General features: G+C 48.1%; 1 protein-coding gene across 6 annotated transcripts in view; it reads right to left on the minus strand.

The window, feature by feature from the left end:
* Nucleotides 1–14975, minus strand: part of PIEZO2 (piezo type mechanosensitive ion channel component 2) — a 252980-nt gene extending 238005 nt beyond the window's left edge. For all 6 annotated transcript variants that reach the window (XR_015153974.1, XR_015153975.1, XM_086373218.1 and 3 more), the window contains exon 1: nucleotides 14094–14975. Coding sequence is in view for 4 of the 6 variants with exons in the window: in XM_086373218.1 (XP_086229344.1) it covers nucleotides 14094–14157 (64 nt within the window). In the remaining 2 variants the exon portion in view is untranslated. The remainder of the gene's footprint in view (nucleotides 1–14093) is intronic.
* Nucleotides 14976–21393: the final 6418 nt, after the last annotated feature.

Below are 21393 nucleotides of genomic sequence, written 5' to 3' on the forward strand. Positions count from 1 at the left end.
TTCAGAAGGAACAGGCAGAAAACAAACCCCAGAGGGTCTTTCCAAGAAGTAATCACGGAGTCAACTCCAGGTGAAGGTGCCTGGGCCTGCCTTCCTTTTCACCCTGAACCCTGTCCAGATGCCAAGGGAAGCAAGGCTCCATCTCTGATTCCTCCAGCCCCAGGGCTCCTCCCTTGACCTTCAGGTCCAGAGCTCCCCAGCTTACCTGATCTTGTTGTTTTATTGTTTGTTTAGATGTGCCTTGCCTTCCTCCATAAAGGATGCAAAGGAGCCTCTATAAGCAATATTAGAAACAACAAAGGCTAGAAATCAAAAAGAAGATGCTGCAAGGTCCAATGTATATAAAGCATTATGCAAAGGGGAGACTGTTGAGAAAAAAAAAAAATCAAGACAGAAATATGTTGTGCTGCTGAAGCCATCTGGAATTGGAAAAACATGCTATAGCAACACTCTGGAAAGAAAAAAGCATTTTAGTAAATCTGCAGTTACCCACCCACACAATATGAAATGCTATCAAGTTATGACTTCATGTGTTGAATGAAGGCTCAGTTTCTGATTAAAGCGTTTAATTATTCCTCACAAAATCCAAAAGAAAAAAATGAACTAAATGGCTCATTGATATTGAAAAAACTAAGTTAAATTGGGAGTAAAGTGACTTTATTCTAAAACTCACTATTGAAATGAATTTTCATAGAACTGGAAATATTTAACACATGGTTAAAATGTATTTCAGAAAACTTAATCTTTCTAAATAAATGGCACAAAAATATATCAGAACATTGTTTCAAATTAACTAAGACAAGTTTTATTGAATTCTAGTAAGCGACAGACAACTCAAACCTTTTGCTTACAAAACTGGGAAAATAAACTGAACCTCTTGCATCATGGCAACCCCAGCTCTTCAGATTCTCCTCCACCAAGTTGAAAGCCAAGTCATATTTTAGACCTAAAAACACTCTGCCCAATGAAAAGACATTTTTATGCTGAACTTTTATAGCTGGAGAGGGTAAGTCTATCTAAATTTATGTGGTCTCAGGAGATATATTTTCTCAACAATTTTACAAAGACTTGATTAAATGAGCTCCCTTGGGTGAAATATGCATAATTTATCTAGAAAACCAATAGACAGTCATTGTAACAATTAATATGTTATTTTCTACAGACCTAATGATGTGTCAATGTAGACCTAGCAACGGCAACATCATACTCTTCAGAGCCAGAGACTGCTCATAGGGGAACAGGAAAACGTGGGAAATCTCACTCAACTCTGCTGTAGATCTAGAACTGCTCTAAGGAAGAAAGTCTACAAAACTGAAAAATAAACATAATAAGCTAAGAAAGTACCCTATAAAAATACAGTCACTGTCTGTAATCATTGCCATCTTCCAACATTTATTATAACAGACTTTAAAAGAATTATGAAAGTGAAAAATGACTAATGTCCAGAGTACGATGATGCCTTCAATATCAGGCCATGTCCTGTTTGGTGGTATGTGATTCTAGAAACTTCTAGGGGTGTGAGGGCTCCCATGAGGGCCAAGTTCCTCTGAGCCCCAGAGACACTGGAGGAAGCTCTATAGAAAAACTTCCAGAAGGTGGCTTCCAGAAGGCGTGAAAACACACTTCCATAACACTTGGCTGATTTGTTCCTTGGGTGTGAATAGATAAAACTTGCAGACTTCTTTTCCAACCCCATGGTACTGAGTCAGAAATTATTTTCTGTGTGGAAGCAGAACACAATACCTAAAGTGGAAGGAGATCTGGTCAAATCATAAGGAGATCTTCAGATGGGAAAACCTTCAGAAATCAAGAGGAGACAGATGCTGATCAGCTAAGGGAACCTAAGGGCTCAGCCTGGTTGAAGTTAGGTGAGTCATGATTGTATTGAGCACTTAGGGGAAAAGCTGGCTTTACCACCTAAGGGACCATAAAACGTTCCTTCAGTCTATAGGGCTCACAGCACAATCTGTGAAGGCAACACACAGGATTTTTCTGACTGGTCAGTGAGCACACATTTGAGTCCTTGGGAATCCTCCAACAATACAAGTTTTGTTTACAATGCTTTCCCAACATTTCACTCATCACCTACATCGCTAGGTCCTAAAATTGTTTCCAAAGTCTAAGAATCAAGTCTTTCTAGTTGAGACAGAACATTAGCCTTTGAATATTTATTGGTCTATGGGATCCAAATGTGGCATCTACTTGAAAGATCCAACTAATGTTTCAAAAAGGTTGGGTGGGAAGAGCTTGTGGGATTAATGGGCTTCTTCTTCAGGTGTCGGTCTTCACAAGGAAGAGCATCACCAGGTCCAAGAGGGACGTGAAGTCAGTGCCTCTGCTTCCAAGAGGCTGAATGCCACCAGGCGAGCCATGTTCAACCCCATACTCCACCACCAAGGGATACAGAGGCTGCATTCAAAGGCCTTCAGAGAGCAGCTTCTCAGCTTCACCTCCTTTGACTCAGAGCACTAAGCTTCTTTTTATTTCCTAGCTGCAAGGCTGAAAGTTTACATTGTCAGCATACATGTAGCAATTTTTATATTTCCTTCAATCCCCATAAACTTCTTGACACATTTCACCCAGCTGATGTTTCTTTTTACCTCTGTAAGCCCGTCCTCTGCTCATTCTACTTGTGTGAATTATTTCTCCAGGCAGTGTGATCACTGCAAATGGGCACACTTGGGGCAAGGCTTACCCACGTCACCCAGCCACAGGTGACCCCAACCGCTCTGGTCCCCAGAGCACAATCTTAACTACTCTCAACTACCCTCTATGGGTTCTGGAGGCAGGCACTGTCCAAAGCTTGTCCTCTTTCACACCTGTTCCCTTTTCATTTCACGGCACAATGGAGGTGCCTGGAGTGAGAACCCCAAGATGTGGTAGCATCACTCATCTCCAACTGGCCTCATATGGGAACAAACTCTTCCAAACAGCATTAGAACATCAGAAAAAAATAGTAAGACTCGATCAATTGCACCCAAACTTTGGAACTCGTTCAAAGGCCAGACAATGGTGGAAAGTTTCATAAAAGAAATAATGTAAAAAGAAAAAAAAATACCATCACGAAGCGGAATGAGAGGCATGATAGATGCCTTACATTCCCTTATTTTATTGTAAGATTGTTTCTTAAGGATGAATCACTGATACAACTTCAGATTGGGTACACTGTTTCATGTGAGTCTTTAACATAAAGAATGAGTCAAATAAAAACAGTCATCTGTCAGGTGGGGTTAGTTACATGAAGAAGAGACTTAAGCACCCAACTCTACAGGAAGAATCTGCAGTTCAAGTAAACATCTTAGATATCATTGCAGGCAGAGTGGGACCCAGGGCAAGAGACACAAATGTTAATCTACAGGAGGATTTTTAATTCTTCACCTTGACAACAAACACCACAAATAAATCTATCCTTGGGGAAGCTGGCATCATGTCACATAGTTATATAACTGCTGTTCTGCCTTGAGAACCTCTAAAGGGAGTGAGGGGGAAGCCTGAACAGTCTGACTTATAACAAACTAAAAAAGATGAAAAGAATAGTTCTTTGGGTGGGTGGAGGAGCAGTAGAGCAAATATTAGCATCTGATTACAAATAAAACCAAGTTACTATGACTCACAACTGACAAACCCCTCTTCAAAAGTAATTCAGCAATGTATAGCAAATAGAATAAAATGTGCATATTCTTTGATCAGCTCCTAAAAGTCGATCTAAAAAAGTGGCAGCCTGGATGGGAGGGGAATCTGAGGGAAAATGGATATGTGCATATGTATGGCTGAGTCCCTTTGCCATTCACCTGAGACCATCACAACACTGTTAATTAGCTATATCCCAATACAAAATTTAAAAGTTTTAAAAAAGAAAATCAACCTATTATGGCTTAATTTAAAAATCATCGAATGATAACTGTCTTTGCCTATTTATGTTTTAAAGAACTATATTTGCAACTTTCTCTGCTAAAAGCTAATTTGGCCTCTTTGGGTTATATTAACAATGAAATATGAAGGTAGCTGAAGCACAGAATGAGAAGAGGACAAGAATGTGGTTCTCGACATCAGTGCAGCATTTCAACCAGAGTATCACTGGACCCAGCTCTCCATCACAGACACGCTGAGGCTGCCCCGTGTCCTGCCAGCTCCAGATCACTCTGGGGAGTAAATGGAGCAGGTGACTGTGTTAAAACAGCTTTCCCTTCCTTAGCTTAAAAGATATGAAACTATTCATCTCTGAGTTTGTAACAGCAAATAAACAACTGTATGAATGTGAAAGCAATGAAAAATCAACCATGACCTGAAATTATTAACAAGTTGATACTTCATAAAGTCATAGTGGTTTTGGTAATCAAAATATAAGTTTGGAGGCCAGGTTTGATCCATATTCTTATTTGGAATTGCTGTTAGATGACTCTTGAGAGTGCCTTGGACTGAAAGAAGATCAAACCAGTCAATTCTAAAGGAAATCAACCCTGAATATTCATTGGAAGGACTGATGTTGAAGCTCAAGCTCCAATAACTTGGTCACTTGATTTGAAGAGCTGACTCACTGGAAAAGACCCTGATGCTGGGAAAGATTGAAGGCAAAAGGAGAAGGGGGCGACAGAGGATGAGATGATTAGATAGCATCACTGACTCAATGGACAGGAGTTTGAGAACTGCGGTGATAGTGAAGGATGAGAGAGCCTGGCATGGTGCAGTCCACAGAGTCGCAAAGAGTTACACATGACTAAGTGACTGAACAACAACAATTCCAATGTGTTGACTAAAAGGTATGGTTTTCTAGTCATCCTTTCTAATATTGAAAGAAAGTGTGTGTAGAAATATTACTGGAGAATCAGGAAAATATTCCTTAGCCTGGAGCACCTTGTTTCTAGAGAGTGTAATTAAGGAAGAGTGTTTCCATGACTTGGCAAAGGCCCACAGCTCCTTATGAACAGGATGGAGACTTGGTCTTCAGACGTTCAGACCAGGCCACTTCCCAAAACACGTGCTGTGCAGATCCCCAAGCACAGCGGTGTGCTCCTACTGAGATGCCGGAGCGGCACCTGCCCGCAGGTGGGCACTGTCCTGGGGCAGCAGGAGGAGACAGGACTTGGGTTAGCTCAGATCTATAACCTGTTCCCAGGGCACTCTGCTTCCAACTTCTCAGCTTGCTAAGGTCCTCCATCCATCCTCCTCTCCTGCACCTGTGGCCAAAACTGCTGACTTGGAGGATTCAACCACAACGGAAAACAGATCAATTCGTGTGGTTCCAGGAGAGCTAAAAACATCTTAAAAAATAATATGCACTTCAAGGATGATGCTCCGGGCAAGCTCTACCATCTCAAGTGAGTTTTTCTTTCTCTATTCACTGCAAAGCAAGTAAAAGGTATTAATTGTCCTACTGAGGAAATTCACATTTAGGAAAGTTGCAGAGCATTCAGATCAGACCATCATGAATTTTACATTCAAAGATGTAAAAACCCAGAGCGTAAGATGCTAGACTAAACTTTTTTTTTTTCAGACTTCTGAGATATTCAAGGGAAAAAACTTAGCCCGTGAATTCATCATCAATCAATCGGCATTATTTCTTCCGTGTTCACTGTCGGTCACAGCCCTGGCCGGGCAGCTGAAGGGCAATGTTGGGACACATCTTTGCAGTTCAAAAACCTACAAATACCTGTTTACTATCTACTATGTGTTAGGTAGTAGGTTTAGTGCTGGGGATGGCATGAAAGATCACACAGGGTACTGGAACTTGCAGACACTTGGAAGGGAAGAGAGAGATCATGTAACTCAGTACATAAGTCTGTGATTATATAAAGCCAAGTGGCAGGGGAACACAGAGGAGATGGCTCAGCCTGCCTAGAAAGAAGGACTAAAGGTGAGCAGATGTCCCCTTGTTTCCAAGGCAAAAAACAAGCAATGGCCCAGAGGCCCCCTAGCCTATCCGACTTGAGGGGCATCCAGACATTCCTTCAATCAGGCCTTCTTCTGTAGCTTCCTTGAAGTTGATTGCAACTGCAATTTAAGGAGTAGGTCCTCAGACTCCCCCCCAGACAATAATAATGCCTAAATTCTGAGCCTACACCTGACAAGGAGACCCACGTTTTATTAGGTATTTACCACAGGCTAGGCACTGCACCAAGAGCTTCAAAAGTACTGTCAGCAATGCTCTGAGCTAGGTACTACGACTAACAACTTGGTTTACAAGGGAAATCACTGAAGAACAGAGAGGTTAAGCATTTTGATGAATGTCACACAGCTAGTATGACAGGCCAAGACTGGTATCTAAAACATTCAGACTTTACAACCCAGGCATTTCCCCTTAGACATCAGAAACCATGCACTACAAATAAGAGGAGGAGGAAGAGAAAGAACTTCTGTGTTCTTTCCTGTGTAAGGAGCTAGCCCTGTGAAGATGTGCGTCTTTTGGCACCAGAGCTCTTCTTGGTGAACCTCCAAATGCCCAGGGGCATTCTGGTCCCCTAAAAGTAGCCATGACATCTCACCCAGCGTCCATACCCCACGTTGTCCCATTCACCCAAGATGCTCATCCCACCCCAGCTGGGTGACAGGAGTGTAACAAGCTGATTGAACAAATCACATAAACACAAGGATGAGGAACTGTTGTCTTATTTTTCCACAAATATCTACACTTTAGATGAAGGAACTTTTGGCTCACACAAACGTGGTGGGAAGTGAGCAGAAGCACAGGAGCCCCTCCTAGAGGTGGGCGTCTCTGCAGGGAGCAGCTCCCTGAGTTTTCCTGGCATCCTGAATCCAGAACCGCCACTCGGAGGCTCCACGACCAACAGCTGGGCCAGAGCCAGCTCTGTGTTTCCCCTTCCTTACCCCCTCACCCCCAGACGCTCCCACACAGGTTCCTCAGGCTCCTGTCTGTATAAACTGGGGAACCCGGGCGCCCCTTTGGAGGTTAGAGCGCCTCCTCTGGGTCACAGTCTGCCCCTCACATGTGGGAGCTGCTGGAACTCCAGCCTAGAAGCCGAGGGCGGAGTTCCGCGAAGATAGATCCGCAGGTCTGCAGGCACCTAAGCCACCCTCCCCACAGGAGGCAGAGACCGACATCTGGACATATATTCCCCGTCTCTCCTTCTCACCCCTGTGGCAGAAGCCCCTTCCCCGATCCTCAGCTGAACTCACACCAGCCCAAACGAAGATGACATTCCCCAGACTCCCGAGCAGTCAGAGGTGAATGACATTATCAGGGTCAGGCTCCTGGGATGTGAAGAGCAGTGAATCACGTGACCTCCAGGCTGTGTCCTGGGAAGGTGGGAAAGGGGTCCCTCCCGTGTGTCCTCCTTCCGTCCTCCAGCTGGAGTGGACGTGTGACCAGTAACTTGAACCCCGGGAAAGGATGCAACTCCTGCGGCAGAACAGAGCGCTGACCGCTGTCCTGGACCACCTCCCAGAGCACAGAGAGCATGCGCACTGCATCCCGACAGTGAGGCGAAGAAAGTTCATTCATTTCAGCCTCAATACCCTGCTAACCTACATTGACAAGGGGACGCGTCTTTGCTTCGAATGGACTGAAAGGGCCATTTGTCACCTAAAGAAAGCATCTCCTGGCTTCAAGCCAGGCCTGCGCACCTGCTGGGTCAAGGCCACGCCTGGTGGGGAGGTGGGCGTGGCCATGGGGCTTTGGCTGATTGCTGCGCTGAGGTTGGACGGTGATGGACGGGAGGAAAGCTCAAGGTCTCTGGACCACTGAGTAGATTGCGGGAGTGGGCGGAAGGCTTCCAACAGTGGAAGGCACGTGGCTCAGCACACGGGAAGGATGGACAGGGCCCAAGAGGCCAAGACAGAGACTTGAGGCTCCCTGGCACTGCAGGACACACAGGGTGTGAACACAGGCAATGCTTCTGTAAACTAGGGTGAAAGGGCAAAGACAAACGTAGGTGGACATCTGTGGATGTGATGTGTGATCTGGACAGAATTTCAGTTTTGGGCAGTGGTACCCAATGTCTCACCAGAAATGTGCAGGGTCAGCAGTGCAGGAAAGCTTTCACTGAGCACACAGGAGGTGTCTGCAGGGCAAAGACAGGGCCTGGCAATGATGGAGTCAAGTCTAAGGGTAGGGAAGGGGCAGTTCAAAGGGTCAGAATCCTCTGAGTTTGGTCACAGAGTGAATAACTCCCTGTGAGAGAGGTGGAGGCTCAGCATAACCTCCACCACCATCCCTAGTCCCCCGTGACTGGTGAAATCGCCACAGAAAACCGGGACTAACCACATGGATACACAGCTTTGTTCTTCTTAATGAAAAGTGTGGAAAACTTGAAACTCATACAGAAAAAAGTTGAATATCCCCTCATCCTGTTGCGCTGTATGTAGTCGCTCAGTTGTGTTCAATTCTTTGTGACCCCATGGACTGTAGCCTGCCAGGCTCCTCTGTCCATGGGATTCTCCAGGCAAGAATACTGGAGTGGGTTATCATGCCCTCCTCCAGGGGATCTTCCCAACCCAAGGATCAAACCCAGGTCTCCCGCATTGCAAGTGGATTTTTTTAACCATCTGAGCCACCAGGAACACCCAAGAATACTGGAGTGGGTAGCCTGTCCTTTCTCCAGGGGATCTTCACAACCCAGAAATCAAACCAGGGTCTCTTGCACTGCAGGCAGATTCTTTGCCACCTGAGCTGGCAAAGGGAAGCGCTATAATATTCTAGTTTAATGCAAAAGTATGACCACCAGCAAAGCGGAAAAGAAGAATCCAACAATAGCTTATGAATCAGGAACTAGCACCATCCCGCACAATGAAAGAAGGCAGATAAAAATCTGTATATTCTGCAGGAGCCTGGGAAAACATTTTAAAATTGCTAGTATACTTAGTTGTTTTAATCTACCAATAAATAGGAAAATGCATATTTGCATGTTATCATTCCTAAATTCCCATTAGATAATTATTGGACAGTTCAAAAATTATGAAATTGCTAAAACTGTATGTCTGATACGCTCTTTACACAGACACTTAGCATGTGGTCTTCTCATTTTCTTGATCCTGCCATGTCTGAGTGGGTCTAAAAGGCCATGTGAGGGGCTGATGAAAATGACAAGCTTCCTCTAGGTTTATCTCTTACAGCCAAATATTTTTTAAGTGTTTTCCAATTCAACCTTGTGTCTAGCCTCCATTCAATCAGATATTTGCTTTATTTTGTTGACCTGATTCCTCATCCTCAAACAACTGTTTATATCTGCAAATCCTACAGAAGTTAGTTTTACATTCTATGCATCCTATCATCATATGTTTCTTCAATCAAGCACTCATTAACCATCTGGCTACACTTACACTATTCTAAGTTCTCCTGGACATTTATGGAAAAATTATAATGTGATATACATGCTGTTACTATGCAACTTCATAAACAACTAACTTGTACTAGCACGAGATCTAAAAGGGAAAAGGCCATGTAAACACAAATAAAGGAAAAAAATAAGATCACATTAAAGGCTATGAAAATGGTGGTATAGCATCAGGAAGACAAAAGTAAACTGTCAGTACAGTTCTAGGGAGAATCTATTATTTAATCAGAATGTGATGCAGATATACAAACTACTAAACAAACTGGCAGAAAAGTCCTGATTATTAGAAATTCTCCTGCCACACACAAACCAACTTTCAATGGAACAATCTGGCTCTAGATTTCGGTACCAAACTCTTTTCATACAAACCCTATCTACACAGCCCAGGCTCCTATGACTCACGGTCTGTTAACTTCTGCCTGGACCTCCCTCACACCTTCCTGCCACTCTCCTCCCAAAGGCAGCCAGGATCCCTCCCTCTAGGAGAACCTGCAGTGTGTCAGGCGTTACCCAAGACGTGCAGGGCACACTCTCTCACAACTAACCAAGGAAGGAAGTGTTAACATCTCCAATGTGCAGAAAGAAGACAAAAACAAACAGGCTGAACCAGCTCTGTGATCAGAGGCAAGATCTGAATGGAGGTCTCTAAAATTGTGGAGTCACCAAACCCTCTCCCCAAAGTTATCTCTGATGATAGGCACACATGGCCTGTAGAGGGACAGACCAATGACAATCTATGGGGTGGACACATGGCTCCAGCTTTCACTGCCCGACTAACAAAATCCTCTTGCCTGCCTATGTTTATGAAATATTTTATTTTAGGTTTAAGCTATACATTCCTGATCCTTTTCACTGGCACTCTTGTCCTTGCTGAAAGTAATAAATAGTATCTATCTGTCTAAGCTTCAGAAGGTGTGACAGAAAAGAAAGCGATTTCAAACTGCCAAAGCTCGCTTCATCAGCTGAGACCTCCTCCTCCATCTAAGAGCTACAGCAGAGGCAAGGGGGAGACCTTGCTCAGGCTTCACTGGTAATTCTTGGAGTATGTGTAAATGTGGCTGCAAAATGACACATGCTGCAGGGGCAATATATTACGCAATAGGGAGAAAATTATATTCAGATACGGCCACATGCATGCATATTCCAAAAATGACTCCATGGTTTTGCTCACTTTAAGCCAACTATCTCTAAAGGGAATTTTGGAGATTCTTGCTGGATTTATGAGATTATCCAAGTGGGACTTGCCCACATAGCACTAACTGGTTGGCTGGTTCTTTTTGTAACTAACAGTCTCCTATGTGGCTCTGGTCACTTCGTTTAGGGACATCATAAGTTCATGGTGCCCTGTGGCTCTGTCTCTCCTGGGCCAACCCGTTCTGTCCAAGCTAGGTTCCCCTCTCCCCAAAAAATAACGTTAAGTCAGCTCTTCCAGGAAAGACATGAGGAGACTCCAGGCAACAGCAGCCAAGACGGAACGAGTGGTCAGCAGCATGCCAACCAGCTCCCAGCCCTGGAATGGACTCAAATGTAGACTTAGAGTTGAGTGGGATGGTGGAGTCAGGCTAAAAGATAATATACATAAAAATATTTCTAAAGTGCTCAATGGTGACCAGATATTATTATGATTATTAAAGATTGCATAATATAATGGAAGGGTTTATCTAGGTTCTCCTTTGTGTATAGTTTGAGGAAAAATAATCAGGGTGGCTACTCAAGCAGTCACAGACAGTTTTGGAGATCTTCAAAATGTTCATTTACTATTGATATAGAAAATCTGTCACTGGATGTCTACTTTGGATGCTAAACAACATATTACATCATACTGTATTATATTACATTATGCTACGTTATGGTTTTGTTCTGCTTTAAACACTCAAGAGCCACCTAATGCCGGCTTGAAAGAGGACTGATTTCACTTATTGTTTCTCTGTAACAGGACAAGAAAGAACTCTTAAAACATCAGATTAAGCACAATGGCAGTTAATGTTTAGCAACCATCCTTAGGGGAAGAGAGGTGGACATCCATCTGCAGAAACATTTCAACATGGATGGTGGAGGGGTGGATAAAAGACAAAGGCCTGAGCTTCTGCAAAGGCTTAGCTTTGAAGACTGCCTCCGCCAGTTACAAAAATAGACGACTAAAACGTAAAAATCGATTCTAATGGCAAGCGGATCACTGCACTCTCCATGTCCAGGATATTAGGGAAATCTGAATATTTGATTTAGTAGCACCCTGGGAGCCGGGGAGCCTGAAAACCCTCAAATAACCTTGAAAATATCCACTTCCTGTAGAAGAGAATTGAATGCCTACATCAGGCGACACCCACCCAGCAGCCTCGCGTCCTGCAGTTAAAGTACAAAGACTAGAAGGCGCGCAGCAGCCGTCGGAAGTGGGTTGTCTTTCCTCACCAAGCGGCGAGGGGTCAGTGGCGGGAGTCAGTGCTCAGGTCCTCCCTAGAGCTCCGCTCTCATCCAGGCGGTGGGGCGGGTTGGCGGGGTGGGGCGGAAGTCTGAGGTCCGAGGTCTCAGACCTTCCCCTTCCTCTCCAAGGGAGGGGGAGCAACGAGAGATAACCTAAGGCCCCACCCAGCGCCAGCAGCCCGCCCCCACACACAGTCACACTCGCACGCCCCAGGTGCGCAGCTACACACACACACACACACACACACACACACACACTCGCACACCCCGGGGGGAATCCTGAGGATTGGGCTGGAAGGGGAAGGCGGCGAGGCTAGAGCCAGGATGCTGGACCGCGGGCGGCCGGGTCGTCCTCGGTTCCGGGATGCCGCTCTCCCGCCGGGAAGGTCGGGGACCCGTGGGGCGCACGTGCGAGTCCCCTCCCCTATCGAGCCTGGCTGGGCCCAGTGCGCCCCCGGCGGTGACCGCATCGCGGGGCTCAGGGGCGCTGGGAGGAGGCCAGGGGAGGGACGAAGCGGCCCCGAACGATGGCGGGATCCCACCCGCACGACCGTTGTCCCCGCTCCTACAGGCGCCCCGGGGAACCTGTGGCTCTCGCCTCGAGCCTCGGGCTCCAAATCTGGAAAGTGCCCAGTGCCCGGCCCTCGAGGGCTCAAAGCTAACCCTCCTGCAGAACGGTTTTGCGGTGTAGACCCCCAAGATGAGTTGGAATGACGCGACCCCACCCCAGAGGCCGCGGACCTCCAGGGGAAGTCGGCAGGCTCTGCAGCTGCCATGTTCAGCGCGAGGTCGCCGGCCATCAGCGGGTAATCGCTGCTGTCCTGTCGCTCCGCTAGGTGTGCGTCGCAGGTAACCACCGGCAGTCCCCAGGAGCTGCCACCCCTCCGAACCTGGTGGGGTGGGGGGGGAGGGAGGTGGGGCCGGAGGGACGCGCAGGATGGGGCAGAGCCACTCCCCACCTCACTGACTACACGAGTCGGCCCCACACCGAAAGCCCCCGCTTAAGCCGGGCGCGGTGTCAGGCCCTGCAGAGACACGCGGTCCCTGGACAGGACGCGACCTGAGAAGCAGCCGCACAGTGTCCCTGATCGATTTCCCAAACTGGCGGGGACAGACGCCCATAGGAACTTCGTGGGAGCCGCGCTCCTCGCCGGCAGAGCGATGCTCAAGGACAAAGATGCCCGCAGAAGGGTCCTGCCCGGAAACTCGAGTGGCAAAGAGGCCGCGACCGCCTCCGCGCTGGCCCCTCCTCCTGCCCAGGGACCAGGCCTCTCGCCTCTCCGCAAGCCTTCTCGGTTTTCCGCTCAGGTTTCTTGTGTGTTAATACTCGGCCCCATAATCTCCCCCAGGAGCTGGGGTCAGCCCTCAGGAAACCCACCCAAGCCCCCTTCCGATAACGTCCCTATTTAGCACAGGTGTGACCTTGATCCTCCACCTCTCGCAAAATGGACAAAGGTGGCTTTTTCCGCATGGGTCTGGCTCTCCTTGCAAACGCAATTGCTACTTGTTAAGACGTGTCCTCCTTTCTAGCTCCGGTGCGAACAGGTGAGGGCTAAGCGCCCACAGTCACCTTAGCGAGGTTCAGTGTGGCACTTCTACTAGAGGAGAAATTGGGCCCCTCTGACTCCAAGCCCGCGCCCCGCGGGTGTCTTAAGACCTGAAGGCCGGTGGCTTTTCACGCCCTACCGGCCGCATAAAAACAGTGAGATCCTTGCCTGGGAATCCGGGAGGCTCCCTCTGGCCTCGCTTAAACCTCGGAATCCCAGCGCAGCTACAGATCAGTCTGGACCGCGCGGGAGCGGAGCTGGGCCTCCGTTTCTGCAGCCTCTGCGTCCAGCAGTTTTGTTGTAGAGGCTTTTGTGTGAGTAAAGCCAGCAACTTCAGGGCACCGCTTCCCTGCGCGACCCGAGTCCTTCCCTTCTTCCCCCCAGGGGCTGGGACACGGGATGGGGCAGAGGTGGCCTAGAAACCCTCTGGATGCGCCGAGCGTCCTTCGTCCAGGGACAGGGGGAGGGTGCTCTTGTATAAACCTGGGAAGGGGTCTACAACTACCTTCCAGGCGGATTCGCATCCATTGTGCACGAGTCAGCACTCCACAAAAATTTCCGTGTGTTACTAAACTCAGCTCCGTCTCCAGCACTGGCCGATCTGGCCGCCCTGACTGTGAAGCTGGACGGTTAAGACCCTGATCATACAGACCCCGTTCGTGCGCCCCAGAGCGAGAATTGAAAGTGCCGGGCTTCGGCACCCAGACCGCGGAGCTGACTCCCCGAACCGGGTCTCGGGCACTCGAGCTGGTGATCCGGGTTTGCTCTGAAGCCCGTCCCCTCCCCAAGCGCCCCCTCCCCTCTCGTGGACCCTCGGAGAGAGGGAGACACTCACCTACTGCCAGGCAGATGGGGAGCAGCAGCCTGAAGACGAGCCCGCACACCACTTCCGAGGCCATCGCGTCGGTCCCGCGAGTCCGAGCAAAGGGTCTCTAGGACTGGGGTGCCAAGCCCATGCCCTCTTAGGGCCTCCTGCGGCCGGCGGCTCGCAGCCGCCTGGGCATCGCCTCGGCTAGAGCCGCGGCGCCGTGCGCCCCGAGGGCGCGCTCTCCGCTTTCCTGGCCGCGCCTCTCCGCTCTCCCGGCCGCCGCTCACCAGGCCCTAGGAAGCCCCTTCGTCGGGCGCCCGACCCCTCACGCCCGACCCATCCAGTGTGGACTCCCCGATCCGGTGCCGGAGGTTTCTGCAGCGGATGCCAGAGGCTGGAGCCGGGGACCAGGCACTTCGAGAGGGTCCCGCGAGGCGGCGCGGCGAGAAAAGGGGAAAGGAGGGCGTGCTGTCCTTTTGGCGACTCCCGGGATGTCGCTCACGGGCAGCGGGGGCCTTCTCCGTGGAGTCTTCTCAGAATAGAGGTGACGGCGCGGCCCTCGTTCGGCCTGAGCTCTCGGAGCGGCCCTGGCCCCGAGCGGCCCCGCGGTGGCTCCCTCCGCGGTCTTCGGTTTAGCCTCTGCGCCCCCGGGCTTCGGGCCGGAGACAGCGGCGCGCTGGCGGCCGGACTCGCGTAACCATTCCCGACTGCTCGGGGCTCCCTGACGGGTCGGCAGCGGGGCGCGCGAAGGGGCAGCCTCCACTCGCTCCTCCTCGGCCTCGACTTAAAGGAATAAAATGAAAAACGAACGCCGCCCGGCGGCCAGCGCGCCCCCGCCCCACGCAGTGCAGCCTCGCCCTGGCGGCGCAGCCCCGGCTCCGGGCGGGCGCTCACTTCTCCACCTTCAATGAAACTTTCGAAGCCGCGCTCGCGGACGGGCGTGCGCGCCGGCCAATGGGAGGTGGCTTGGGGCGGCGCGGGGTCCCGCCCCTGGACGGCTGGAGGCCGGCGCGGGGACCCAGCGCAGGGAAGCCCCCGCCTGCGAGCGGTGGGCTTGGCGCGCTCGCTCCCCGGACCCTCAGCACCGCTGGATCCTGTCCTTTTGCAGACTGAAGGAACTATCCGTTCCCCAGGGCGCGGCCCTGAGCTCACCCCCGCGCCCGGGGAGTCCTTCAAGGCTCCAGGAATTGTGCACAGGCGACAGGAAAGCAGAAGTTGGCGCGACTGTCACTGTGCTAGGTCCACACGTGCCCACATGCACGCACTGAGAGGAAGAAAAGCAGAATTCGTCCAGACCAGTGTCCCTGCGCATTCTGAACGGAGCGAGAAGTTTCAGCTTTGACGGGGCTCTGGGAAATCCTGGGTCTTTCCAAATTCATTGGGTCATTGGGAAATCTGCGAGTGGACATAGGGATCAGATGCGCGCCCACTTAGTAGATTTTGGAGACGTCTTGTTTTCGCCTCGGGTTTGTTGCTTGTCGTGGCCCCTGGGAAGAGAGTATACTGTTTCTCTTCTCTACTCATAACCCCTGTTTTCTCTTTCTCTAGGTAAGATCTAGAGACACCTGGTTCTAGCTGGGAGATGCTCTTTTCTCAATTATCCAGCAGTTTTGTCACTGAGGGGACCCTGGAGACCTGAAACAGGTGATCTGACCTATAGGGAGGACCCTTCAAAACTGGCATTTCCATCAGGAGGACAGAGAGGCAAGAATTTGACTTCCACCAGCCTTCTGGGCTTGAACTGGCGTTTGATGATGGAAAAGTCTACTGATGGAAATTTACACAAACCTTAGTTCTCTGTGATAACCAACAAGGTCTCCCTTTAGAGATACAATAACCTTGCCTTTTGAGCCCAGATGTCTTCACAAATTCCCTGAGAAAGACAAATACACTGTGAACCAACACTTTTTTATGAAGCCTGATGCAGTCAGATCTTGCAAAGACACAGGGAAACTTGGACCATCCTTGTATTCTAGAGTCCTCAAGAAGTTTCGCCACCGGAACTCCGAATGTCAATGTACACTACACTAGGCCTAGAAAAGATAACAGGAACTTAAGCAAATCATTGTCCTCTCCCAGGAATTGTGTTTTGTAGAAGCCTGATGACAATCTGCACCTATTTTCCAAGTCTAGCACTGTGATGCTCATAGGTGGTATCCTCTGGCTCTCCCTCAATCTCTCTGGTACAACTTGTTTTGGGAACCCAATTAGGAGGTCACAAAGCCCTCCTGAATTTTATGTAACACTGTGTCACCACATGAATTCTCAGTTTACTCTGAATATTTCGTGGTGTTCTTGGTAGGTTTCCAACACCGTCGTTTTCTTGTTGTTGTTCAGTCATTAAGTCATGTCCAACTTTTTGCGACCCCATGAACTGCAGCACACCAGGCTTTCCTGTCCTTCATTGTCTCCCAGATAACTCAAACTCATGTCCATTGAGTTGATGATGCCATCCAAACATCTGTCGCCCCCTTCTCCTCCGGCCCTCAATCTTTCCCAGTATCAGTGTCTTTTCCAATGAGTCAGCTCTTTGCAACAGGTGACCCAAGTATTGGAGCTTCAGCTTCAGCAACTACAGTCCTTCCAATGAATATTCAGGGTTGATTTCCTTTAGAATTGACTGATTTTATCTCCTCACAGTCCAAGGGACTCTCAAGAGTCTTCTCCAATTCAAAAGCATCAGTTCTTCAGTGCTCAGACTTCTTAATGGTCCAACTCTCACATCCATACATGACTACTAGAAAACCATGGCTTTGACCATGGTCAAATGGTCAAACAGGACTAGGTCCAATAGACAGGACCTAGACCTGTCTAGATGTCCTCCAAATCACTGTCTCATACACCCGGTTAGGAGAGGCACGATCTTCCCTAATCCACCTCCTGCTTGTCCTGTCCCTCTGTGTACCAAGTTGACCATTTGGTCTTTAGAGACTTTAAGACCTAGATCCCACTTCTTCGTCCACCCACATATACACTCAAGGAGTTTCAGTTGTCTGCATTTTACTAGAAGGTGTGCTCCCCCTGGCTGCATGCTACAGGCACCTGGGATCTCTCCATTAAGCCCTTGATTTTGACTCTGACTTGTTCTCAGCCCCCACACCGGTGTGCTTGGGAAAGCCAGGAGATGGTGCTCAGGTGTGCAGTCAGAGGAGAGAACCACTGTACTCATTCACATGTCAGAACTCCGGAAACAGACCATGGTTTTCAAAACTTGCCTCGCCCAAGCAACGCCACCTTTCTGGAGCTGTGTTTTCATACTGCGATGATACAGGTCTTCATGGCAGTAGTCAGTGGTGTTGTCTTTACAAGGGCTGTTTTACCCTAAAATTTCCCCAGTATGAGGAGCAGTAGCTAATATCTAGACCAGTTGATTTTTAAGGATTTTCTGGCCCACAAGACATGGCTGCCCTTGGTGAGGAGCCCTGTTTGGCCAGCCACTTTCATCCTCCATCTGAGCATGATCTTGCTTGAAACCTGGCACAAAGTAGAAATGCTTTAAGGAGAAAATCAACTCCATTGGATACTCATAAACACAGCATTTTGATATCTGATGAGCACCTAAAGCATATAACGCCAACTTTTGCCCACATGATGAATCAGGCACTGGTCACTCCAGGCATCTCTGCATCCACATGGATGGGTCATTACTGACACTTTAATGCCTCAGATTCCTCTTCCATACCTTAAGGAAAGCCATACAGACTAGCTCATATGAAGCGCTACGTAGATGGAGAGAACCCTCAGAGATGCCTGGAGCACAGTCATCGTCCGATGAATAGTAGCGGCTAATATTAGTATTAATGCTATTGCCATTGCTATTACTGAAAAACAAGAACTATTCCTGCATTTCTGAGGCTGTTATGCTGAAATACCATAACCTGCTCTCAGAAAGATGTCCTGGCCTTAGTAATGTGTTAAAAACTGCCCCCCCGCCACCCACCCAGAGACATTCTTCTGAGTGTTTGAGATTTAGCCACAGAGAATATGTCGCTGTGGCTTCTGTGGGTTTCTTCTCAGCTGTGGGTTTCGTCTCACCTGTTAGGCTTCATCTCTTCTGAACTTGGTCTGATGCTCCCCCAGTTGACAAAATCACTCAGAAACACCATCCTTGTCCCAAAGGCTAATTTTCTCTACTGTGCTCAAAATGCAAACACGGAGTTAATAACCTTTTTCAGTCTCAAATGGTAACTTCACCAGTGTTTCCCAGAGGAGTATGAAAGTTGTCAACTTGGCATTTTCTTCCCCCAGTGAAATCTGCCAAGATCCATAGGCGCCATTGAGCCTGCAGAGAAAGTGTTGCCTCCAGCCAACTTAAGGTCCTCTTCTCCCATCAGTAATGTGTGTTCTGTCGACATATGTACTCACTTCATATTTTCAGAGATTCGCATTTCTGTGTTTTCATTTGTAAGCCATAGTATTCATCTAAAAGTGATTTTAGTTAGAAGCCACGTGGTTTTTGGCTCTTAAACTTGAAAAACTTGGAAGCAGAATGAAAGCCTGTCTTCTCTTTGCTAATATATTCTGTGGTTACACTTTTTAAGCTGTCAGTTTGATGTTTACAGCTGAAGTATTTTTAAGGTCTCCGAATTCCAAAAACCTAGACACCTTCTAATAATTTGTGGGAGGCATCATTGTGCTCTGCTTCTTCTAAAGAGGTTCTCCCCTAGATGTTCTCCCCCACAGTCATCTACAGCAAAAATGAACAAAATCCCTATGTGTATCCCTGCTTTACCATCTGTGGCATCTGGCTCTTACCTGCCATCTTTCTGCAGGATGTACAGAAGTTTACACCTTGGCCTGAAGTGCAATTTTTAAGTTGTCATGTGGATTCAGAATCTGAAGCCGACTGCTGGTTTTGTGTCTGATGATCAAGAACTTTGAAAAATCAGCCAACTGACATGTCCATGCCTTAGTTTTCAATCAGATTCTAGGTTTTCAGGGCATGGGTGGAATTCCACCTGTAAAGCAAGCTATGAAGCAGGCTATACAGCAAAATATCGTCTCCAAATTGTGTTCTGGTTACTTGCTTCAATTACACACACACACATACACGCACAGACACACATACACAAATATCTATTACAGGGTAAGCAAGATCTCATGTGAAAATAGAGGAGCATGTACAGTTCTATCTGTTTTTGCAGGGCTGACACATAAAGGAAGCAACTATGAATCCATGGGGAGGGTGCTCTGTGGAGGCCGGTGACTCACCTTGGGCACTGGTGCCCAGATGGCTGACTCTAAAACATGGGAACCACCATGTATTATTCACAGTCGACACCAGGTTTCTGAGCAGATTTTTATCTCGGGATTGTTTAGCTGCTTTCTGTGTCATTTCTACTGAAGCCTTTGGAGAGGCTGAGGGCTTCATTTCATCCAGAAAGACTAAATTAAACTCTGGAAAGAGTCTAAAGGGAATTTGGGGAGCAATTTAACAGTAAAACGTAGTCACTCAAAGCAAGTTAACTAAACAAAAAATTTGCAAGTTTTTTTCTTTACTTGGATCCACTGAAACAGGAAAAGTTTCCTTGTCCATATTCTATAGACATTTATTAGTTAATAAATGCACATTTCAAAATGACTTGGATTCCAGTTGCATTTCCTGGAACTCCATCAGGATTTCTTAAATGGTCTTTGAAATGTGAATATTCTTGGTGAGTCAAAGTGATTTTCATTCTTGGCTCTTAAGAACTTTGGGATGTGTGTTTGTGTGGGGTGTGTACACGTTTGGGGAATGGCCAGTTCTAGTTACTGACATTAGCCTACATTAGCTTGCAACTGGGACTGTCTCAGGCCCTTCAGTAACTAAGTCAGCAAGGGCAGAGCTTCCTTCACTTATTCTCCTGCAGCGCCACCTTTTGGCTAAAAGTATAATGAAAAATACAAGTGCCCAAAGCGAGATATTAGGCACAACCAACAACCCTCTCTTGCAGCCAACAACAGGCTGATGGGCTCAAACACTCAGCGGCGCCTTCCTGCAGAGACAATCTGGTAAAGACAGACATGAATCAATCACTGTAGATAGGGAACCAGGCCCATGCGCAGAGGACTGAGCGGAAGAATCAGGTACCACAGGAGAGCGTGGTGGTGAACCTCGCTTGTTCTCATTTCTCCAGAAGGTGGTGCTTGCTGCACTTTGAAGTGTGGCTGTGGATTCTGCAGAGTATAAGCTCCGTGAAGGCAAGAACTCTCTTCTGTTCATTGCTGTGTGGCTGGAACCTGAGATAGGAGGTGGCCCAGAGCAGACCCTGAGTAAATGCTTGTTGAATGAGTGAAGGACTTATCCAGACGGGTAGAGAAGGAGCAGCACCCCAGGCTGACTTTTCCACGACTTTTCAGCAGATGGATGGCGTCAGCCATTATGAGCCCACAAGCAGAGCAGACGTTATTGACTCTGAAAAGCCCAGTCATGTTTCTCGATCGATCAGCACAAACATCTCCAGTTCGTCCAAGGATGCGATAAACATCATGGGTTTTTCCAAGATTCTTTTAGATCCTTCAAACAAGTGTTTGCTTGTTTGTTTGGGGATGTGAGGAAATGGTCCCTCTTACAAAAATAAATAAAAGACACTAGCTCCTTCCCCCCAGACTGAAGAGATTTGCTTCTGGGTCAGAATCCCCTGGTGGAGAGGGGTCTGAACTTCCCTGCCCACAGCTACCCAACGTTCAACTTTCCTTGCCTTCCTAACAGGGGAGGAAATGCCTCTTGTGATATTCTGTTTGGGAAAAAAAACTGAGAAAAGTGGACATTTTAAAAGCAAAACACACTACAAAATTTAAAAGCAATGAGCCAGGAATGGTATAGGATGTGTTGGAATTCTCGGAACCGAGTTAGATGTCTGCTGACCCAACACCGAGGACAACACCTGGACACACAGCTGGAGGGGAGGGGCATCACATCAAGTTCAAGGCCCTCTAGGGGTGGGGGAGGGGAGAGCTGTACCTGGTCAGGTGGGTCCCCCACAGAGCCCCCCAGGAGGGAGCGGAGTACCTTCCCCACAACCCCATCCCGTCCCTCCTCACAACTGTGCGTCCAGGTGTCATCTTCGGTATTGGGTCAGCCTACATCTAACTCAGTTCCAAAAATTCCAACCACTCATATGATGGAAGCCTGGGAAGTAAAGGGCAAGGGGCTGAAAGAAGAAGAAAGCTGTGGCCAACAGGGGAGTCGAATACCCTAGATTCTGTGTGTTCATGTGCATTTGAACGAAGCACAGGTGAAAAGGTTGTGACTGTCTCCCTTTCCTTTGCCTCCAAATTGGGCTTTTCACCCCACTTCCCAGCTCACGTGGCATCTTGGCTGGGCAGGTGGACCTCTCCAGATGTC

The sequence above is a fragment of the Bos grunniens genome, chromosome 24 (genome assembly GCF_055505025.1).
Source record: "Bos grunniens cultivar Pamir isolate PY7600 chromosome 24, Bosgru_T2T1.0, whole genome shotgun sequence".
Classification (NCBI taxonomy): domain Eukaryota; kingdom Metazoa; phylum Chordata; class Mammalia; order Artiodactyla; family Bovidae; genus Bos; species Bos grunniens.